This window comes from Vipera berus (genome assembly GCF_964194415.1).
Source record: "Vipera berus genome assembly, chromosome: 3".
In the NCBI taxonomy this organism is placed as follows: Eukaryota; Metazoa; Chordata; class Lepidosauria; order Squamata; family Viperidae; genus Vipera; species Vipera berus.
In genome coordinates this window covers 84,503,198-84,517,855 of record NC_138204.1, presented here as the reverse complement: position 1 = coordinate 84,517,855, position 14,658 = coordinate 84,503,198, and the positions used below count along the sequence as shown (strand labels likewise).

The 14,658-nt window shown below is 39.9% G+C and overlaps 1 protein-coding gene across 4 annotated transcripts in view; it reads right to left on the bottom strand.

Annotated features, from left to right (window-relative positions):
- Positions 1-14,658, bottom strand: part of RPAP2 (RNA polymerase II associated protein 2) — a 73,644-nt gene that overhangs the window by 27,691 nt on the left and 31,295 nt on the right. For 3 of the 4 annotated variants that reach the window (XR_014025869.1, XR_014025870.1, XM_081323216.1), the window contains exon 12: positions 946-1,095. Coding sequence is in view for 2 of the 4 variants with exons in the window: in XM_081323216.1 (XP_081179342.1) it covers positions 957-1,095 (139 nt within the window). In the remaining 2 variants the exon portion in view is untranslated. Of the gene's footprint in view, positions 1-945; positions 1,096-9,098; positions 9,240-14,658 lie in introns of those variants that run through there. The other variant, XM_081323217.1, reaches the window with a different exon arrangement.

The following is a 14,658-nucleotide window of genomic DNA, read 5'->3' as shown; positions in this document are numbered from 1 at the left end:
ACAGATAGCCCTCGACTTACAACAGTTCATTTAGGGACCGTTCAAAGTTATAAGGGCACTGGAAAAAGTGACTTATGACCATTTTTCAGACTTACAACCTTTGTAGCATCCCCGTGATCATGTGATGAAAATTCAGATGCTTGGCAACTGGTTCATACTTATGACCATTGCTGTGTCCCAAAGTTATGTGATCACTTTTTGCAATCTTTTAACAAGCAAAATCAACAGGGAAGGCAGATTCACTTAACAACCGTGTTACTAATTTATGAACTGCAATGATTCACTTAACACCTGTGGCAAGAAAGGTTGAAAAGTGGAGCAAAACTCCTTTAACCAATGTCTCACTTAACAACAGACATTTTGGGCTCAATTGTGGTCATAAAGCCTTGGTGGAGCAGTGGGCTAATGCCTCCTTAAGTAACACCAGCTGCCTGCAATTAGTGCAGGTTCGCATCCCACCAGGCTCAAGGTTGACTCAGCCTTCCATCCTTCCGAGGTAGGTAAAATGAGGACCCAGATTGTTGGGGGCAATAAGCTGACTTTGTAATAATGCCGCTTGGGGTGTGTGTGAAAGCCCTAATAAGCAGGCATATACATAGAATGAAGGCTACTGCTAAGCTTGTAAGCCGCCCTGAGTCTTCGGAGAAGGGCGGGATATAAATGGAATTAAAATAAATAAATAAAATAAATAAATCAAGGACTACCTGTCCTATAAGTACCACTCCTCTAGTGCCATCACAACTTTCAATGATCGCTAAATGAGTGATCAGAAAGTGAGAACTACCTTTTGACTTGTTGAACATTTGGGTGCAAGCATTGATACCGTATGATAAATTGGAAACTATGGTTAGCATTAATAAGAGTCCCTATCTAGGCTGTTCGCTAGGGGAATCTTATATGACGCAAAGTAAGAAGAGAAACACAAGAGGAAAAAATATTACTGACCAGTGAGGGAGTCAACCACTTCTAAATATTTTTGTTAGACTTTCCAGATCTTCAGTTTTGATACATAATTCTTCAAGCAAGGTAGCAAGGAACTGTGTATATCCTTTATTTTGCTGAGAATGTGCAAAAGCAGGGATATTTTTTGACAAACTGAAAGGCAAAAATTGAGTGTTTTCAGAAAGATATAATCTTACTATGTCGAATAGGTTCATATAAATGTCAAATATGAATCAAGAAGTAATCACAACATCAATCTTGTTGACAATTAGTCACTTCTGGAAATATTTTAATACGTTTTTAAAAGTCCCTAAAGTATATATTTTGTAATAAATTAAGATAAAAAAATAAGATACTTTGAAATAGTAGCCAGTTCCTACTATGTTTTCCAACAGTAATTAAACAGCCCTGCCTTAGGAACAAAGCCAGCTGGATGACCTTGGGCCAGCCATTGTCTCTCCACCCTAGGAAAGAGGCAATGGTAATCTACTTCTGAAAAACCTTGCCAAGAAAGCTGCAGGGATTCGTCAAGGCAGTCTCTGGGACATGACTGAATGGAAGAAAAAAATCCACGGACAGATTGAGTCTCCAAATTGATTCCCCCCTCCTCCCCATGGGATCTTGTGTATATACTTCAGAGGATTTCCAATCTCTCTCACTCACAAAGGTACACACATACATTTTAAAGGTGCAGCATTCAATTCCTCCTACCTCTTCCAAAATGCTCACAAAGAACAAAATCATTGCTGGCAATTTCTAAAAAATTACTTCCAATCAAATTGGACTGAAACAGAAGGATCAACTATATCAGACATGTCAAACTCGTGATGTCATGTGACGTCGCGCGACGTATCGGAGCTTCTTCCCCATTGCTGGCAATGGGGTGGGCGCAGTTTCGGCGCGATGTGTCCGGCGTGTGGGCCGGGAGTTTGACACCCCTGAACTATATCAACAATTAACATGTTGAATTGTAACCAATTCCTTATATACAAATTCCTATTCTCACACTTAAATTACTTTTTGGACTGCAGTGTAAACCATATAAGCAACAACTTACACTGAATATCCTCAACATATAAACCTTTGGCTACTGAACTTGTTTTTGGTGTGTGGGTGTGTAGTGGTGTGTGTGTGTGCCTTTGAGTTAATACTGACTCATGGAGACTACGTGGACAAGACCTTGCAATTTTCTCAGCAAGTTTTTTCAGAAGCAGCTGGCTATTTGCCTTCTTCCTAGGGTTGAGAGGACAGACTGGCTCAAGGTTACCCTACTGGTTTTGTACCTAAGGCAGGACTAGAACTCGCAGTCTCCCAGTTTTAAGCCTAGTGCTTCACCACTAGGCCAAATCTGGTTCCTAAACCAACAAAACTGCCTCTGTTCTGAACCACCACCACCACCACCACCACAGCTTCTGGGTTTTTCCCCTCACGCAACAGAACAGGCTTTTCTGATCAATGGTGCAAGCTTTCAAGGCAAGATTAAGTGAAACTCATTTTTCTTTCAAAAATGACTATTCCATTACATTTCTTTACTCATAAATGTAATGATGCCTAATACCTGTCTGATTACTTACAATTTATACACAAGGCATTTGAGACCCATGAAAAAATGTATTTGCCGGTAAGGAAATGCACCTTGTATCTGATTCTGGGTGATTCATCCACACCCAGCTCTGAGCAGCCAGGAATCTAGCCAACACCTACAATGTGGCTCTGCAGAGAAAGATCGCTACTTTTTCTCATACTGATGGCAATGAGTTTGCAGAGTGATCACCGAAAGGAAGAAGGCAGCCCCCGTGGCTGCCTCCCAACAACCCTTTCAAGAACATTGGCTGCCTGCAACAGGGAACAAGCAGCCCACGAGTCCAGTTCTGGTTGTGTAGCGAGTAATTAAAAAGGTAAAGGTTACCCCGCACATGCGTGCTAGTCGTTTCCGACTCTAGGGGCCGGTGCTCATCTCCGTTTCAAAGCCGGAGAGCCAGCGCTTTCGAACTGCTAGGTTGGCAGAAGCTGGGACGAGTAACAGGCACTCACTCTGTTACGCGGCACTCGGGATTCGACCCGCCAAACTGCCGACCTTCTGATCGACAAGCTCAGTGTCCTAACCCACTGAGCCACCACGTCCCTAGCGAGTAATTACTGCTAGGCTTTTTTTCCCCCACTAGGATGTTTTTTCCATGATTTTCAACAGAGTAAGCGGTATGTCTATCTATGCAAATTAAAGAGAAAGGAAGAGGTGGGCACAGATACTCCGACATGTCAGAGTCTTGTAGATTTCAGAGTCAAAACAGTTTATCTTTCCCCCAAACCGCATGAACCAAAAAAAACCCCAGACGATATAGAGCAGGCAACTTTGTTTAGGGAAAAGTACAGCATAATCTTGACGTGCAGAAATTAAAGGTCTAACCCGGAATCTATTTGACAGTGAGGAATAAAGAGTTTCACGTTCCTTTTTTATTTCTAGCCTGATAATCTCAGTTCTCAGTCTGTACCCTTTAGGTCTGTGAAGCAAAGATTTCTGACTTTTGAACCTGCCTCTCCTGTGTCATGGATTTCGACAAAAGGCTTGGACTCTTCGCCACAGAAGCTTTTCCAATGATTATTTAATTTAGCTTTACCCACTGCCACGGGGCACATAAAATATGAATATAACTCTCATAAGCTGCAGGTCAACGGGAGTAATCAGAGCAGTGCATTTTCTGAGCTGAGCTTCCATTACTTGAAGCAATCAAGTAAGTGAACTTAAAAAATAAATAAATAGGCATCCCGTGAGGGCTCTGAACTTGTGGTAGCAAGACCAACACTGGCAAATAACAAGATCTGCAAATCTAGGTGCATTTGCTCAACCCATGAACTCCTTTGAGGTTCTATAAAACTAGGAATAACCATGTCTAGGTTGATTATTTTAAGGAAATAACCTTTTTCTTCAATTAACAGCATACCGCTTGGGGAAAAGCTTTTCTGAAGCTGCCTCACAGTTCAATAATAATTGTTGTGGACAATCAGCTCCTTTGCTAATAGGGCCTGTTGTTCCTGAGGAAGTACAACTCCCTGTAAGTATCCCACAGGTGTCCATACAGGTAGTCACTGACTTACAACCATTCATCTAATGACCATTTGAAGTTACAATGGCACTGGGAAAAGTAACTTATGACAGTTTCTCTCACTGAAGACCACTGCAGCATCCCACTGGTCACATGATCAAAATTCAGATGCTTGGCAACTGGCCTGTATATATGAGAGTTGCAGTGTCCTTATGAAATTACTTTTGGCGACCTTCTGACAAGCAAAGAGTCAATGGGGAAGACGGATTCACTTAACAACTGTGTTACTAACTTAACAACTACCGTGATTCACCTAACAACTGTGGTAGGAAAGGTCATAAAATGGGCCACAATTCACTTCACAACTGTCTTGCTTAGCAATGGAAATTTTAGGCTCCATTGTGGCCATACATAGAGGACTGCCTGTATTAAACTTTGGAGCTGTTGTATTCACTGCAGAATTCCATCATATTAGCCAATCTGGATGAGAAATAATCAACACTACTACAATAAGCAGAACTATGAAGGCAGAATGCGGCCGCGCGAGTTGTAATGGGGGTCTCCCGATACTCCCATGTAACACCTCTACTCCGCGAGCTGCATTGGCTTCCGGTTGCCCTCCGGGTGAAATTCAAGGTGCTGGTTATTACCTATAAAGCCCTACATGGCCTGGGTCCGGGTTATTTGAGGGAACACCTGCTGCCGGCATCAAATGCCCTTCGCCCAGTGCGCTCCCACAGGGAGGGTCTGCTCAGGGTTCCGCCGGTCAGAGATTGCCGGCGGGTGACACCCAGGGATAGGGCCTTCTCAGTGGGAGCGCCTGCCCTCTGGAACCAGCTGCCGGTGGAGCTGAGAACTGCCCCCGACCTCCGATCATTCCTCCGGGGCCTGAAGACCTGGCTCTTTGAGCTCTCGGGCTCAGGCTGAGGAGAAATTTTTAATTGGGGTTTTAATTGTGTACAGGGTCAATTTAATATTTTTTAATTTGGTTTTAACTTTTGTATGTTGGATTTTTTAATTCCCTGTAAACTGCCCTGAGTCCTCAGGGAAAGGGCGGTATATAAATGTAACTAAATAAAATAAAATAAATAAATAAACTAACCAGTTTGGGAGGAAAATAAAACAAGCTCACATTCTGACAAGATTGGTGCAAGCTGGCAAGGAATACCTTGAAGAGTCTAAGTAATACACAATGCCACTCATCTCATTTAGGGTCGCTCTGACATTCAGAAGATGAATTGTTAATTTAAAACAAAGGGTCAGGGAAGATTAGGTCAGATGGATAGAAACCAGTCATATTATAAAGCTATCCCCACGGTCATGTGATCAAAAGTTGGATATTTGGCAACTGGGGTCATGTAATCACCATTTGCGACCTTTCCGGGGGGCGGGGAGAAGCAAAGTTAACGAGGAAAGCTGGACTTGCTTAATGACCAGGGCCATAAAATGAGATACAACTAATTTAATGACTGCTTCATTGAGCGACAGAAGTTGCATTCCCAATTATGTAGTATGTTAAAGACTACCTTCTTCCTAGCCTTATTCTCATGCTATGGCAGGATCCACTTAAGTCAAAGACTACCTATAAAACAATAATTAAGGTTATCCAGTTCTCATTTCCCCCTCCAGTATTCAGTCACAGAAGAATGCTGGGAATATTCTGGTACATTTTCAATTCACAGGAGGTTATATAGCAACCTAATAACTTAAAAGAGATGAGTATGTACCTCAAAACAGTACTTTAGCTCAGACCTTTTGTAACATATAGTTCAGCTGTACCTAGTCAATTGAGAAACATTTCCTGAAGGTTGAAAATGTGTCAGCCAGCGTGGGCATGATCCTTCAATCAGTATGTTGTGACCTTTTGTATATTTACAAGCAGCAAGCTATTTTTTTCAAATTTGTCTGAAAGAAATCTGCCTTTACCAGCAAAAGGCATTCCAAGTTTGCATTACAAACCAGTACATCAACATATATCAATATTGTTTTACTCTCTACATTTGATATAAACAATGAACGTTTCATTGATCAACCTAGTGCCTTCTGAATGCATAATCCTCCAGTTAATATAGCCTTGTCTGGGCTAACTGGGGATTCAAACATATTTGGACAGCATGAGGCTGAGGAATGTTGCTTTATATCTTTCCACCCACCACTTTCCACCAACTAGCTGGAAAATAGGCCTTCATGAATCCGAAAAGAGTTAAAAGTCTCAAAAGTTGGTCAGAATGTCATATCACAATAACACAATCAAGCTGTCTATTTCGCATATGTTATACAAGAGAAGGCTGAGTAAAAATTAATGTAAGACAACCAATAACCATGAGCTAAATTCAACAAGCCATTAAGTGCCATTTACTTTACATGAAAGATATTTAGAATGCCTCTTCCTCTCTTTTCTACCAACATGAAGAGGTGGGAAATGAAAAAGGGTTGATACATTTTTCTTTTTAAGCAAAAGCTGATAAAAGCCATAATAATATGCAATCAAATATTCCAGTATTATTCTAGCCATTATCCACAACTGGCATCTTCATTGGACTAGATAGAACTTGAGTGACAGTAGCTATAGGAAAGAGCTTACAATCCTTAGAATGGCAGGTAAGAAAATAGGTTATATTTCCAAACGGTAGCATGCTATTGATTTTCAGAAGTTTACCTTCCCGCTTACAATGAATCATGGAAGACTCCATTAGATTTACATCACTTTGTAACCTAGCCTTTTGTTCCAGCAGTTTGTTTCCACCTTTATTATTTTCATATATAACTCAAAGCAGAGAACATATCCAAAACACCTTCCCCCTCCTATTTTCCCCACAACAACCCTGTGAGATAAATTGGGCAGATTGTGTGTAACTGGCCCAAAGTCACCCAACTAGCTTTCATGGCTAAGGTGGGACTGAACTCACCGTCTCCTGCTTTCTAGTCAGGTGCCTTAACCATTACACCAAACTGGTTCTCTATGTTTCTGTATGATGGGGCTATGGCCTCTAAGGCATGAATTCTTCCTCTGTATTTAAAAGTTAAAGTCCTGTTTGCCCACCAAGGGCAATTAATCCACAGTGGTTAATGGACTGAGACAGAAAGGTTAAAGACTTAATCTGATCTAATTAGTCTGGTGAGAATTATAACTGTACATAAAAGAAGACAAAAAAATGTCTTTAGTCTGATAACTGGTTGGAAATATGTGACTAGCAATTCCAAGCTATTGGAAAGTGAGTCATAAGCATCTAGGGGCACTTTCTTGTTGAGTAGGATCAATACGTTCCTCAACAGTAGTATTCTGGCTTTGTGTGTCTTAAAAATAATATGTATAAAACCTCAGTTTATTTCCTGACTCAAGAAAAATATCCTAACAGTATCTTCTGTCTTCCACTGCTTAGTCTTTGGCCCATTGGTTTAATGCCAAAAACTATCACAATATAGCAATTAAACGTAAACTTGTTTAATTAGGCTGGTTGGCTGGATAAGGCTTCTCCTAGGAAGATAAATGTTACAGTAGAATTGCATCTGAAATTCTTATTTAATTAGTAAAGTAAAGGTAAAGGTTCCCCCACACATGCGTGCTAGTCGTTTCCAACTCTAGGGGTCGTTTCCAACTCTAGGGGCCGTTTCAAAGCCGAAGAGCCAGCGCTTGTCCGAGGACGTCTCTGTGGTTATGTGGCCGGCATGACTAGACGCCAAAGGCGCACGGAACGCTGTTACCTTCCCACCGTAGTGGTCCCTATTTTTCTACTTGCATGTTTACGTGCTTTCAAACTGCTAGGTTGGCAGAAGCTGGGACGAGTAACAGGCGCTCACTCTGTTAATTAAATTAATTTAATTAAACATTCATAATTATCATGCCTAGCTGAAATAAAATCATAATGTTAATTTCATTACTGTTTGCGTGCTTCCTATGTAACTTTTTAAAAAATGCAGTGGCAGCAACATTAGGGAAAAGGGCTAACTTTAAATAGAAAATAATGAAATTCAAGAATTCAATGGCAGAATGTAGATCAGTATATATACTAATATTTTAGGAAAATGTGTAGTGTATGTATGTAACCAATGTTTATAAATTAAATAAAGCAGCTGTCTCTCTTATTCTCTATATTAGATGGATGAAATATTTAAATCTCCAGGAATAAATTTATGATAGAAAACACCATGATTTGGTCTTCTAATAATATTAAAAGAATCCTTAATATTATTGCCAATAATCAATCATTTTAACAATTAATTAAATAAAATGTAATAAGATTCTGATTCTGAAAATTCTAAAATGGTTCATGAGGGTCTGAAATTTCTCAAGCTTAATATCTCCTAATAACAGGAATAGGAGTGAAAATGAGCTTTTGTGATATACGCAATACAAAAGTAATCCAAGATTTGCAACAGGCACAGTTCTGCTGGGAGATGAATGAAGACTGAGCATGCGATGCTTGAAAACTGTTATGACAGGGGACGTGGAAGAGAAAAATGAAAAGGAATAAAACAGAGTATCCTGCACGAGATAATTTGGCGATGCCCCATTCTCCAGGAGAACAAGCGATTTCAACCCTGCAATACTTTAGTGTATCCTACATATCATGAAATACAAAAATTAGGAGCAAAAACGTAGGAGAGGTTGCCTGAACGCACCCAGATGTAGGACAGCATGTCCAGCAATTATGGGATACTAATTTGTGGGTGAAAGAGAGAAAACAAAACTAAGCAGAAAGAAGAATGAGGAATTTTGGAAGAGAGGAGGACTTTGTGGAACTTCTTTCAAGAGAAGTATCTGCAGGATTGGAACTCTAGTCCTACACAGTGCAAGATTTATAAACAAACACCATGCCTTTAGAGAAAGCAAGTCCAAGCAGTTAATAAAATACTTATGTGGAAAATGTTTTCTTCAACTATGGCATTTTTAGGGCATATCCTAAAAATTTCTGGTCAGTTTTTCATGCACAAATAAACAAAACAATTTACACACAGCATCTTTGTTTGTTTGTTGACTAGGAGCTTTAATAAATCATTGCCGTAAAGGTAATAACTGAGCAATACAATGGGGAAGATTTTAAGGCTTGTTTATTTAAAATGCACATTTCCCTCCAAAATCAGATACTATGCATTTGTTAGAAGCATCCCAAGAGGTTGAGTGAAACATAAAACCCCAAATGAACCATCGTGCCTCAGCTTAATCACGTTAAAAGGCTGTAATGAAAAAGATCCTCTGCCTTGTTTAATGTTTCAGAGTTCTGCTTTTTCCACAACACTACTCAGCCAAACCTGAAAAGAGAGAATATCTTGGCCTTAACCAGCCTAAAAAGATTAATTTATATTTCGAACAGGTAAAGAATACAATTCTCAAAAAGTTATGTTCCACTAAAATTAGCCAGATTCACTCTGAAATAAAAAAGGATGGCAATTTGAAAAGTTCAACCGTTCAAAGTCTTCTGTTTTTGGTAAGAAGAGCTTTCTGCTTTTCATTCAGGCGAAAAAGATGACTATGGCTAAAGCTCTAAATGTGTAAACTATGTAGTATTGAGTAAAATTACACAAAATTGCATTCAGAAGGGGAAGGAAGATTTACAGCATTGTATTTTTATGTACTGACTGGATAGCTCTGCACCACCAGACTAGTATCTTATCATTTTGACTTCCTTTTATACTACTACTACTACTAATAATAATAATAAAAAAGTAAAGGGCTTATGAATCCTCATTAAAGCTGTTTGAGCACCATGAGAAACCTGTAGAGAAATCTGCCTGATCAATATCTCAGAGATGGTAGCTGATTTTAACATTTTACAGTAAATTTATGATGCACTCAATGTCAGCTTCCTTTGCCTTTCTTGAAACGTTAAGCGTGTAAGCGAAAAAAGAATTCTGCCTTCATTTGTACTGGAAACAATACAAAAATAGTCACAGAAAAACACAAACACAAAGACACATTTGAGATAACATTATTTCAGGTCCCTATGAAAAACTAAATGTGGACTAGTTTATTTCTCTGAATCATTAGAGTATGCTAAGCATACATTTGACTGAAAAAAAAATGCAAGGCATTAAAAAATATATCGTTTTTTTTAAAAAGGCAAACCGTTCTACTCTATAAAGACACGTTTTCTGATTAGTGACTATAATTCTGTCATTTGTACATCTTTGTTAGCTTTAAAAGACTTCCCACTTATGACTTGTGTTCAAGTTCGAAATAAAAGCTTGACAAAACATTCTGACAAAAATCCCATTGAAAGCAAAAAAAAGAGTTGCCTCTAGAGAAGATTTTCCATTAGAACACATTAATATTTGATGGCTGGTTTTGAATTGGAAGCCTCTAACTTACAACACGCTGCACATTTTAAAGACAAACTTGGAACTAGATTGTAGGGCAGTTTAACCAGCCCCCGTTTTATCTGAACAAAGGTAATTTAACTTTTTGAAAAATGTTTACCTTAAATATTTTTTGGTTGCCTAGGACCAAGAAAACAAAAGAGAAACGTGTGAGATAGTTCAGTTATGTTCCCCCCACCCACCCAAATTTAATTTTTTATCAACTAGGACTATGTGCTGCTGAATGATAAAAAGAGGTAGACCTACATTTAGAATTTCATAATACCGGATGTACTAATAGATACTGAATTTCCTTAAAAAGCCATTTCCGTTTTACTAATTTTAAATTTATCTTAAAAGAAAAAAAAGGAGTGTTTTATTTAGATTTTAAATTTATCCTTGCCTGCCAATCAATTAATATGATCTGCCCTGAACTGACACAGGATGTCTATTACTGGCATAAAAGCTATAATTGATATTGGTTTTTGTCCAGTTAAATCGCTGAAGAAGGTGAAGAGAACGAGGAAGAGCAGATTTCAGGCTAAGGGCTTAAATTCTACCACTCTGTGAATCCGCAAGAAGTGAAGTTGGTTACCTGATCTGATTGCTCCCACTGCTGGCAGTGTCACCAGATGCAGCTGAGCTCAAAGCCCATTGACTCACACAAGTGTGGGTTGTTTTCAGAACATTCTACAAAGATTAGTCTGTAACACACACCCAGCTCACGGGCAGAAAAGAATAAAGGAATTTAAGAGACCTATTTGGTTTCTAAGGTCTATATCGAAGCATTCATATAATCCGAAAAGATGCAAGTATTTAAACTTCACCCTCTATATAAGGCTCTGCAATAGGCTGTTGCAAACATTAATTGCTAAGTAGGAAGGGGAAGGAAACAACTAACCTGTACCTTCTATTCAGTGCTTTTTTTGTAAAAGAAAAAGGTGCCGGAACTCACACAAGTCATACAACCCGCCTTGCCCACCCTACAAGGTTCCATCCAAAAAAGGTGCCGGAACTCCGTTCTGAGCGTTCTATGAGAAAAAAAGCCCTGCTTCTATTATATTTGAAATCCACAATCTTCCACAGGCCTGCAGCGTCTAATTTTTTTTAGCCAAAAAGTCACCCAAAACAAAATCCAGAAAATAGGCCTTTATGATTTTCAGTTTTAAGCAACTTGTATTAGTTTGAGGCATATTTGTTTTTTTTAAAAAAAATCCTTTTTAAAATTAAAAAAAAAACAACCCAAGGAAAATTCTGATCTGATACCGCCAATTCCTTAGGTTGTTTGTAATTCTCAGGGACTAGAATTTTTTTTTTTACAAACATGGTCCTTATTCATAGAAAACTTGCCCATCCTCGATTATGTCCCAATGCCCATATTTGAATATCTATGTCACAACTTCAAAGAAGAATGATAAAAATTAACATTTAACCGGGCATGTGATTTGGAGTGGGCTAGATGGGACGTGGTATTTTTTTTCACGTTCAGTCACTTTCAACTGCTTATGACTCGCTGGACAACAACTTGCCAGGGTTATCTGTTATTTTTTTGACTGCTTGTAAATTCATGCTTTTGAGCAGAGGCCTGGACCAGGCGGCCTCCGAGGTCTCTTCCAACTCTTGTTTTTCTGTATATCAGTGATAGCACCTTGCTATCTTGTCTTCTGCTAGTCTCTTTTTTTCTACGGCGTTCCATTTTTCCAAAACATCAGGACATTGCTCCCGCATCCTGTATCCAACTTTCATCTTCATTAGCAATGCCTTCTGTGGGCGGTTTGATTTTATTTCTGGTCCTTTCTCTTTTCTATCCATGGGACTCCTCACAATCTTCTCCAGGACTGGAGTTTATTTTTTCAGCCTTTCTGATGGTCCAGATGCCCAAATTACAACCGGGAAGACCATATCCTTGACCAGACATGTCAAACACAAGGCCCGGGGGCCAGATCCGGCCCGCGAAGTGGTTTCATGCGGCCCGTGAAGCCATCCTGGAAACAGTGAGGGAACGGCCCCCACTGCCTTGGCCCTGGCCCAGAGACCCTCCTTCTGCCAGAGACCCTCAGATCTGTCCCACTCCAGCCCAGGCCCCCATAGGCACCCTTGATGCAAACGATGTAGAGCTGGCCACGCCCACCCAGGCCATACGCACTCTAACCACGCCCACCCAGTAGGCCACACCCACCCGGCCCCCTGAGGGCAACCGCAATGCTGATGTGGCCCTCAATGAAATTGAGTTTGACACCCCTGTCCTTGACAATACTGCATTATCGTTGTTTGGAAGTTTGCCTTTGAATACATTATTTATTTTTATTTTATTTAGAAGTCAACCAATCTCCCTCACAGATGTTTGACATTTTCTTCCTCCCAAGAAATTATTTCATGATTATAGCCATCTTCCTTTTGGAGTTTTAAGCTTAGGAGGACAGAGATAATATTCCCAGCATTCATTCATTCATTTGCATTGGCTCACAATTTACATTTTCCTTAATGCTGAGCACCAAAGCAGCTTCTGCACTCATTTTTCCTCTTCAACAACTGTTTCCCTCCACTCCTCCTCATTTATAGCCACCAAAAGGGAATCACCAGCAACTTATTTCCTACTTTTGAACTAGTAACTTGCTCTCTATTCTATTCTAATTGCTGCTTCCTTATCAACATACAAAATCTTCAATATGGAGATGAGGTGGTCTGTATACCCATTTTTAAGAGGTGTCCACACCTTGTAATATTGTAAGCAGTCAAAAGCCCTTAGTATTCTCAATAGAGCAGAGATGTTAAACACAAGGCCCGGGGGCCGGATCCGGCCCACAAAGTGGTTTCATGTGGCCGCGAAGCCATCCTGGAAACAGTGAGGGAACGGCCCCCACTGCCTTGGCCCTGGCCCAGAGACCCTCCTTCTGCCAGAGACCCTCAGATCTGTCCCACTCCAGCCCAGGCCCCCATAGGCACCCTTGATGCGAACGATGTAGAGCTGGCCACGCCCACCCTGTAGGCCATACACACTCTAGCCATGCCCACCCAGTAGGCCACACCCACCCTGGCCATACCCACCCGGCCCCTTGAGGGCAACTGCAATGCTGATGCGGCCCTCAATGAAATTGAGTTTGACACCCCTGCAATAGAATAAAACAAAAATATACTTCGGGAACTCTCTTGCCTTTTCAATTATCCACTGATGTTAATATGATCCCATTTGCGTCTTCTGAAATCAGCTTATCCCTCTGATAGTTTTCATTCCATGTACTGCTAAAAGCTGGATTGTAGGATGTTGAGCAGGTTAGGATGTAAGATCGGTATAAATCAGTCCAGCAGTTCCCTTTTTATTTTTGATACTGGAATAGATCTCAACATTCATCCTGACATTTCTGCTCTGACCCATTAAATTTGCCTTCAGTCATGATTCTGACTTTCCATTATCAAATGGTATATACGTCTTTACAACATTATTTTGCCTCTGGGTGCATCAGCAGTTAAGACTTCCTTTCTACTCTAATCCAGCCATATCATAAAAATCAGTGTTACTCATATTTGTGCTTGGCTTTTTCCCAGTAGTTCTTTAGATTCCCCCTGACCTAATGGGCTCATCTTTCAGTGCAATTTAAGACTATTGGGGTTGCAAACATACACTTGAGTTTCTTAGCAAGTTGGGAATCCTTTATATACCTTTCATTCTATAATGTTTATGGCGTGACGTCTTTTTTCATTTGAGGATGGAGCATTACTTTCACCCTTTTGTGTAGAAGGCAGCAGAACCTATGATCATAATCTCTTATGACTGAAGTACTACAACACACTATGTTTAAAAAATGTAATTCACACCTTTGAGAATATATTGTAAAGCATTTTCAAGCATGTAAAAATTGCAGGTTTCTTTCATAAAGTCATTACATATAAATTATATATATATATATATATATATATAAAACTAAATTCAAGGACAGCATCTTTTGATCAGAATATATATGAAACAAATCAGGAGCCTTATGTTAGTCATAACAAAAGTACTCCATTATTAGAACCACTCCTCTAAATATATGTACATCTGAATCTGACCTACAATATTTTGCTTGTTTTAAATAAGTGAGTTGCATTTGGTCAAAGTATAAAGCCTTGTTCCCACTTATATTTCTTGTGATACAAGCAGGCCCCGACTTTACTGATTTTCCTCTTCAGCCTGACAGTGGTTATTGATAGCCTCACAGCTGCACAGCCATTCCTGCCTGGAGTACTTTATCTAACAGTTGTGTGGTGGTGATTATGGATCTACTTAAAACTGCTAGGCCTCTGTGATTTTAATCTCCCCTGAAGGAAAGGCCACTCTGTCCGCCAACCTCACTGCAGGTCATACTTTAGGCCTGTTTTTTAATCTCAGGCAAGA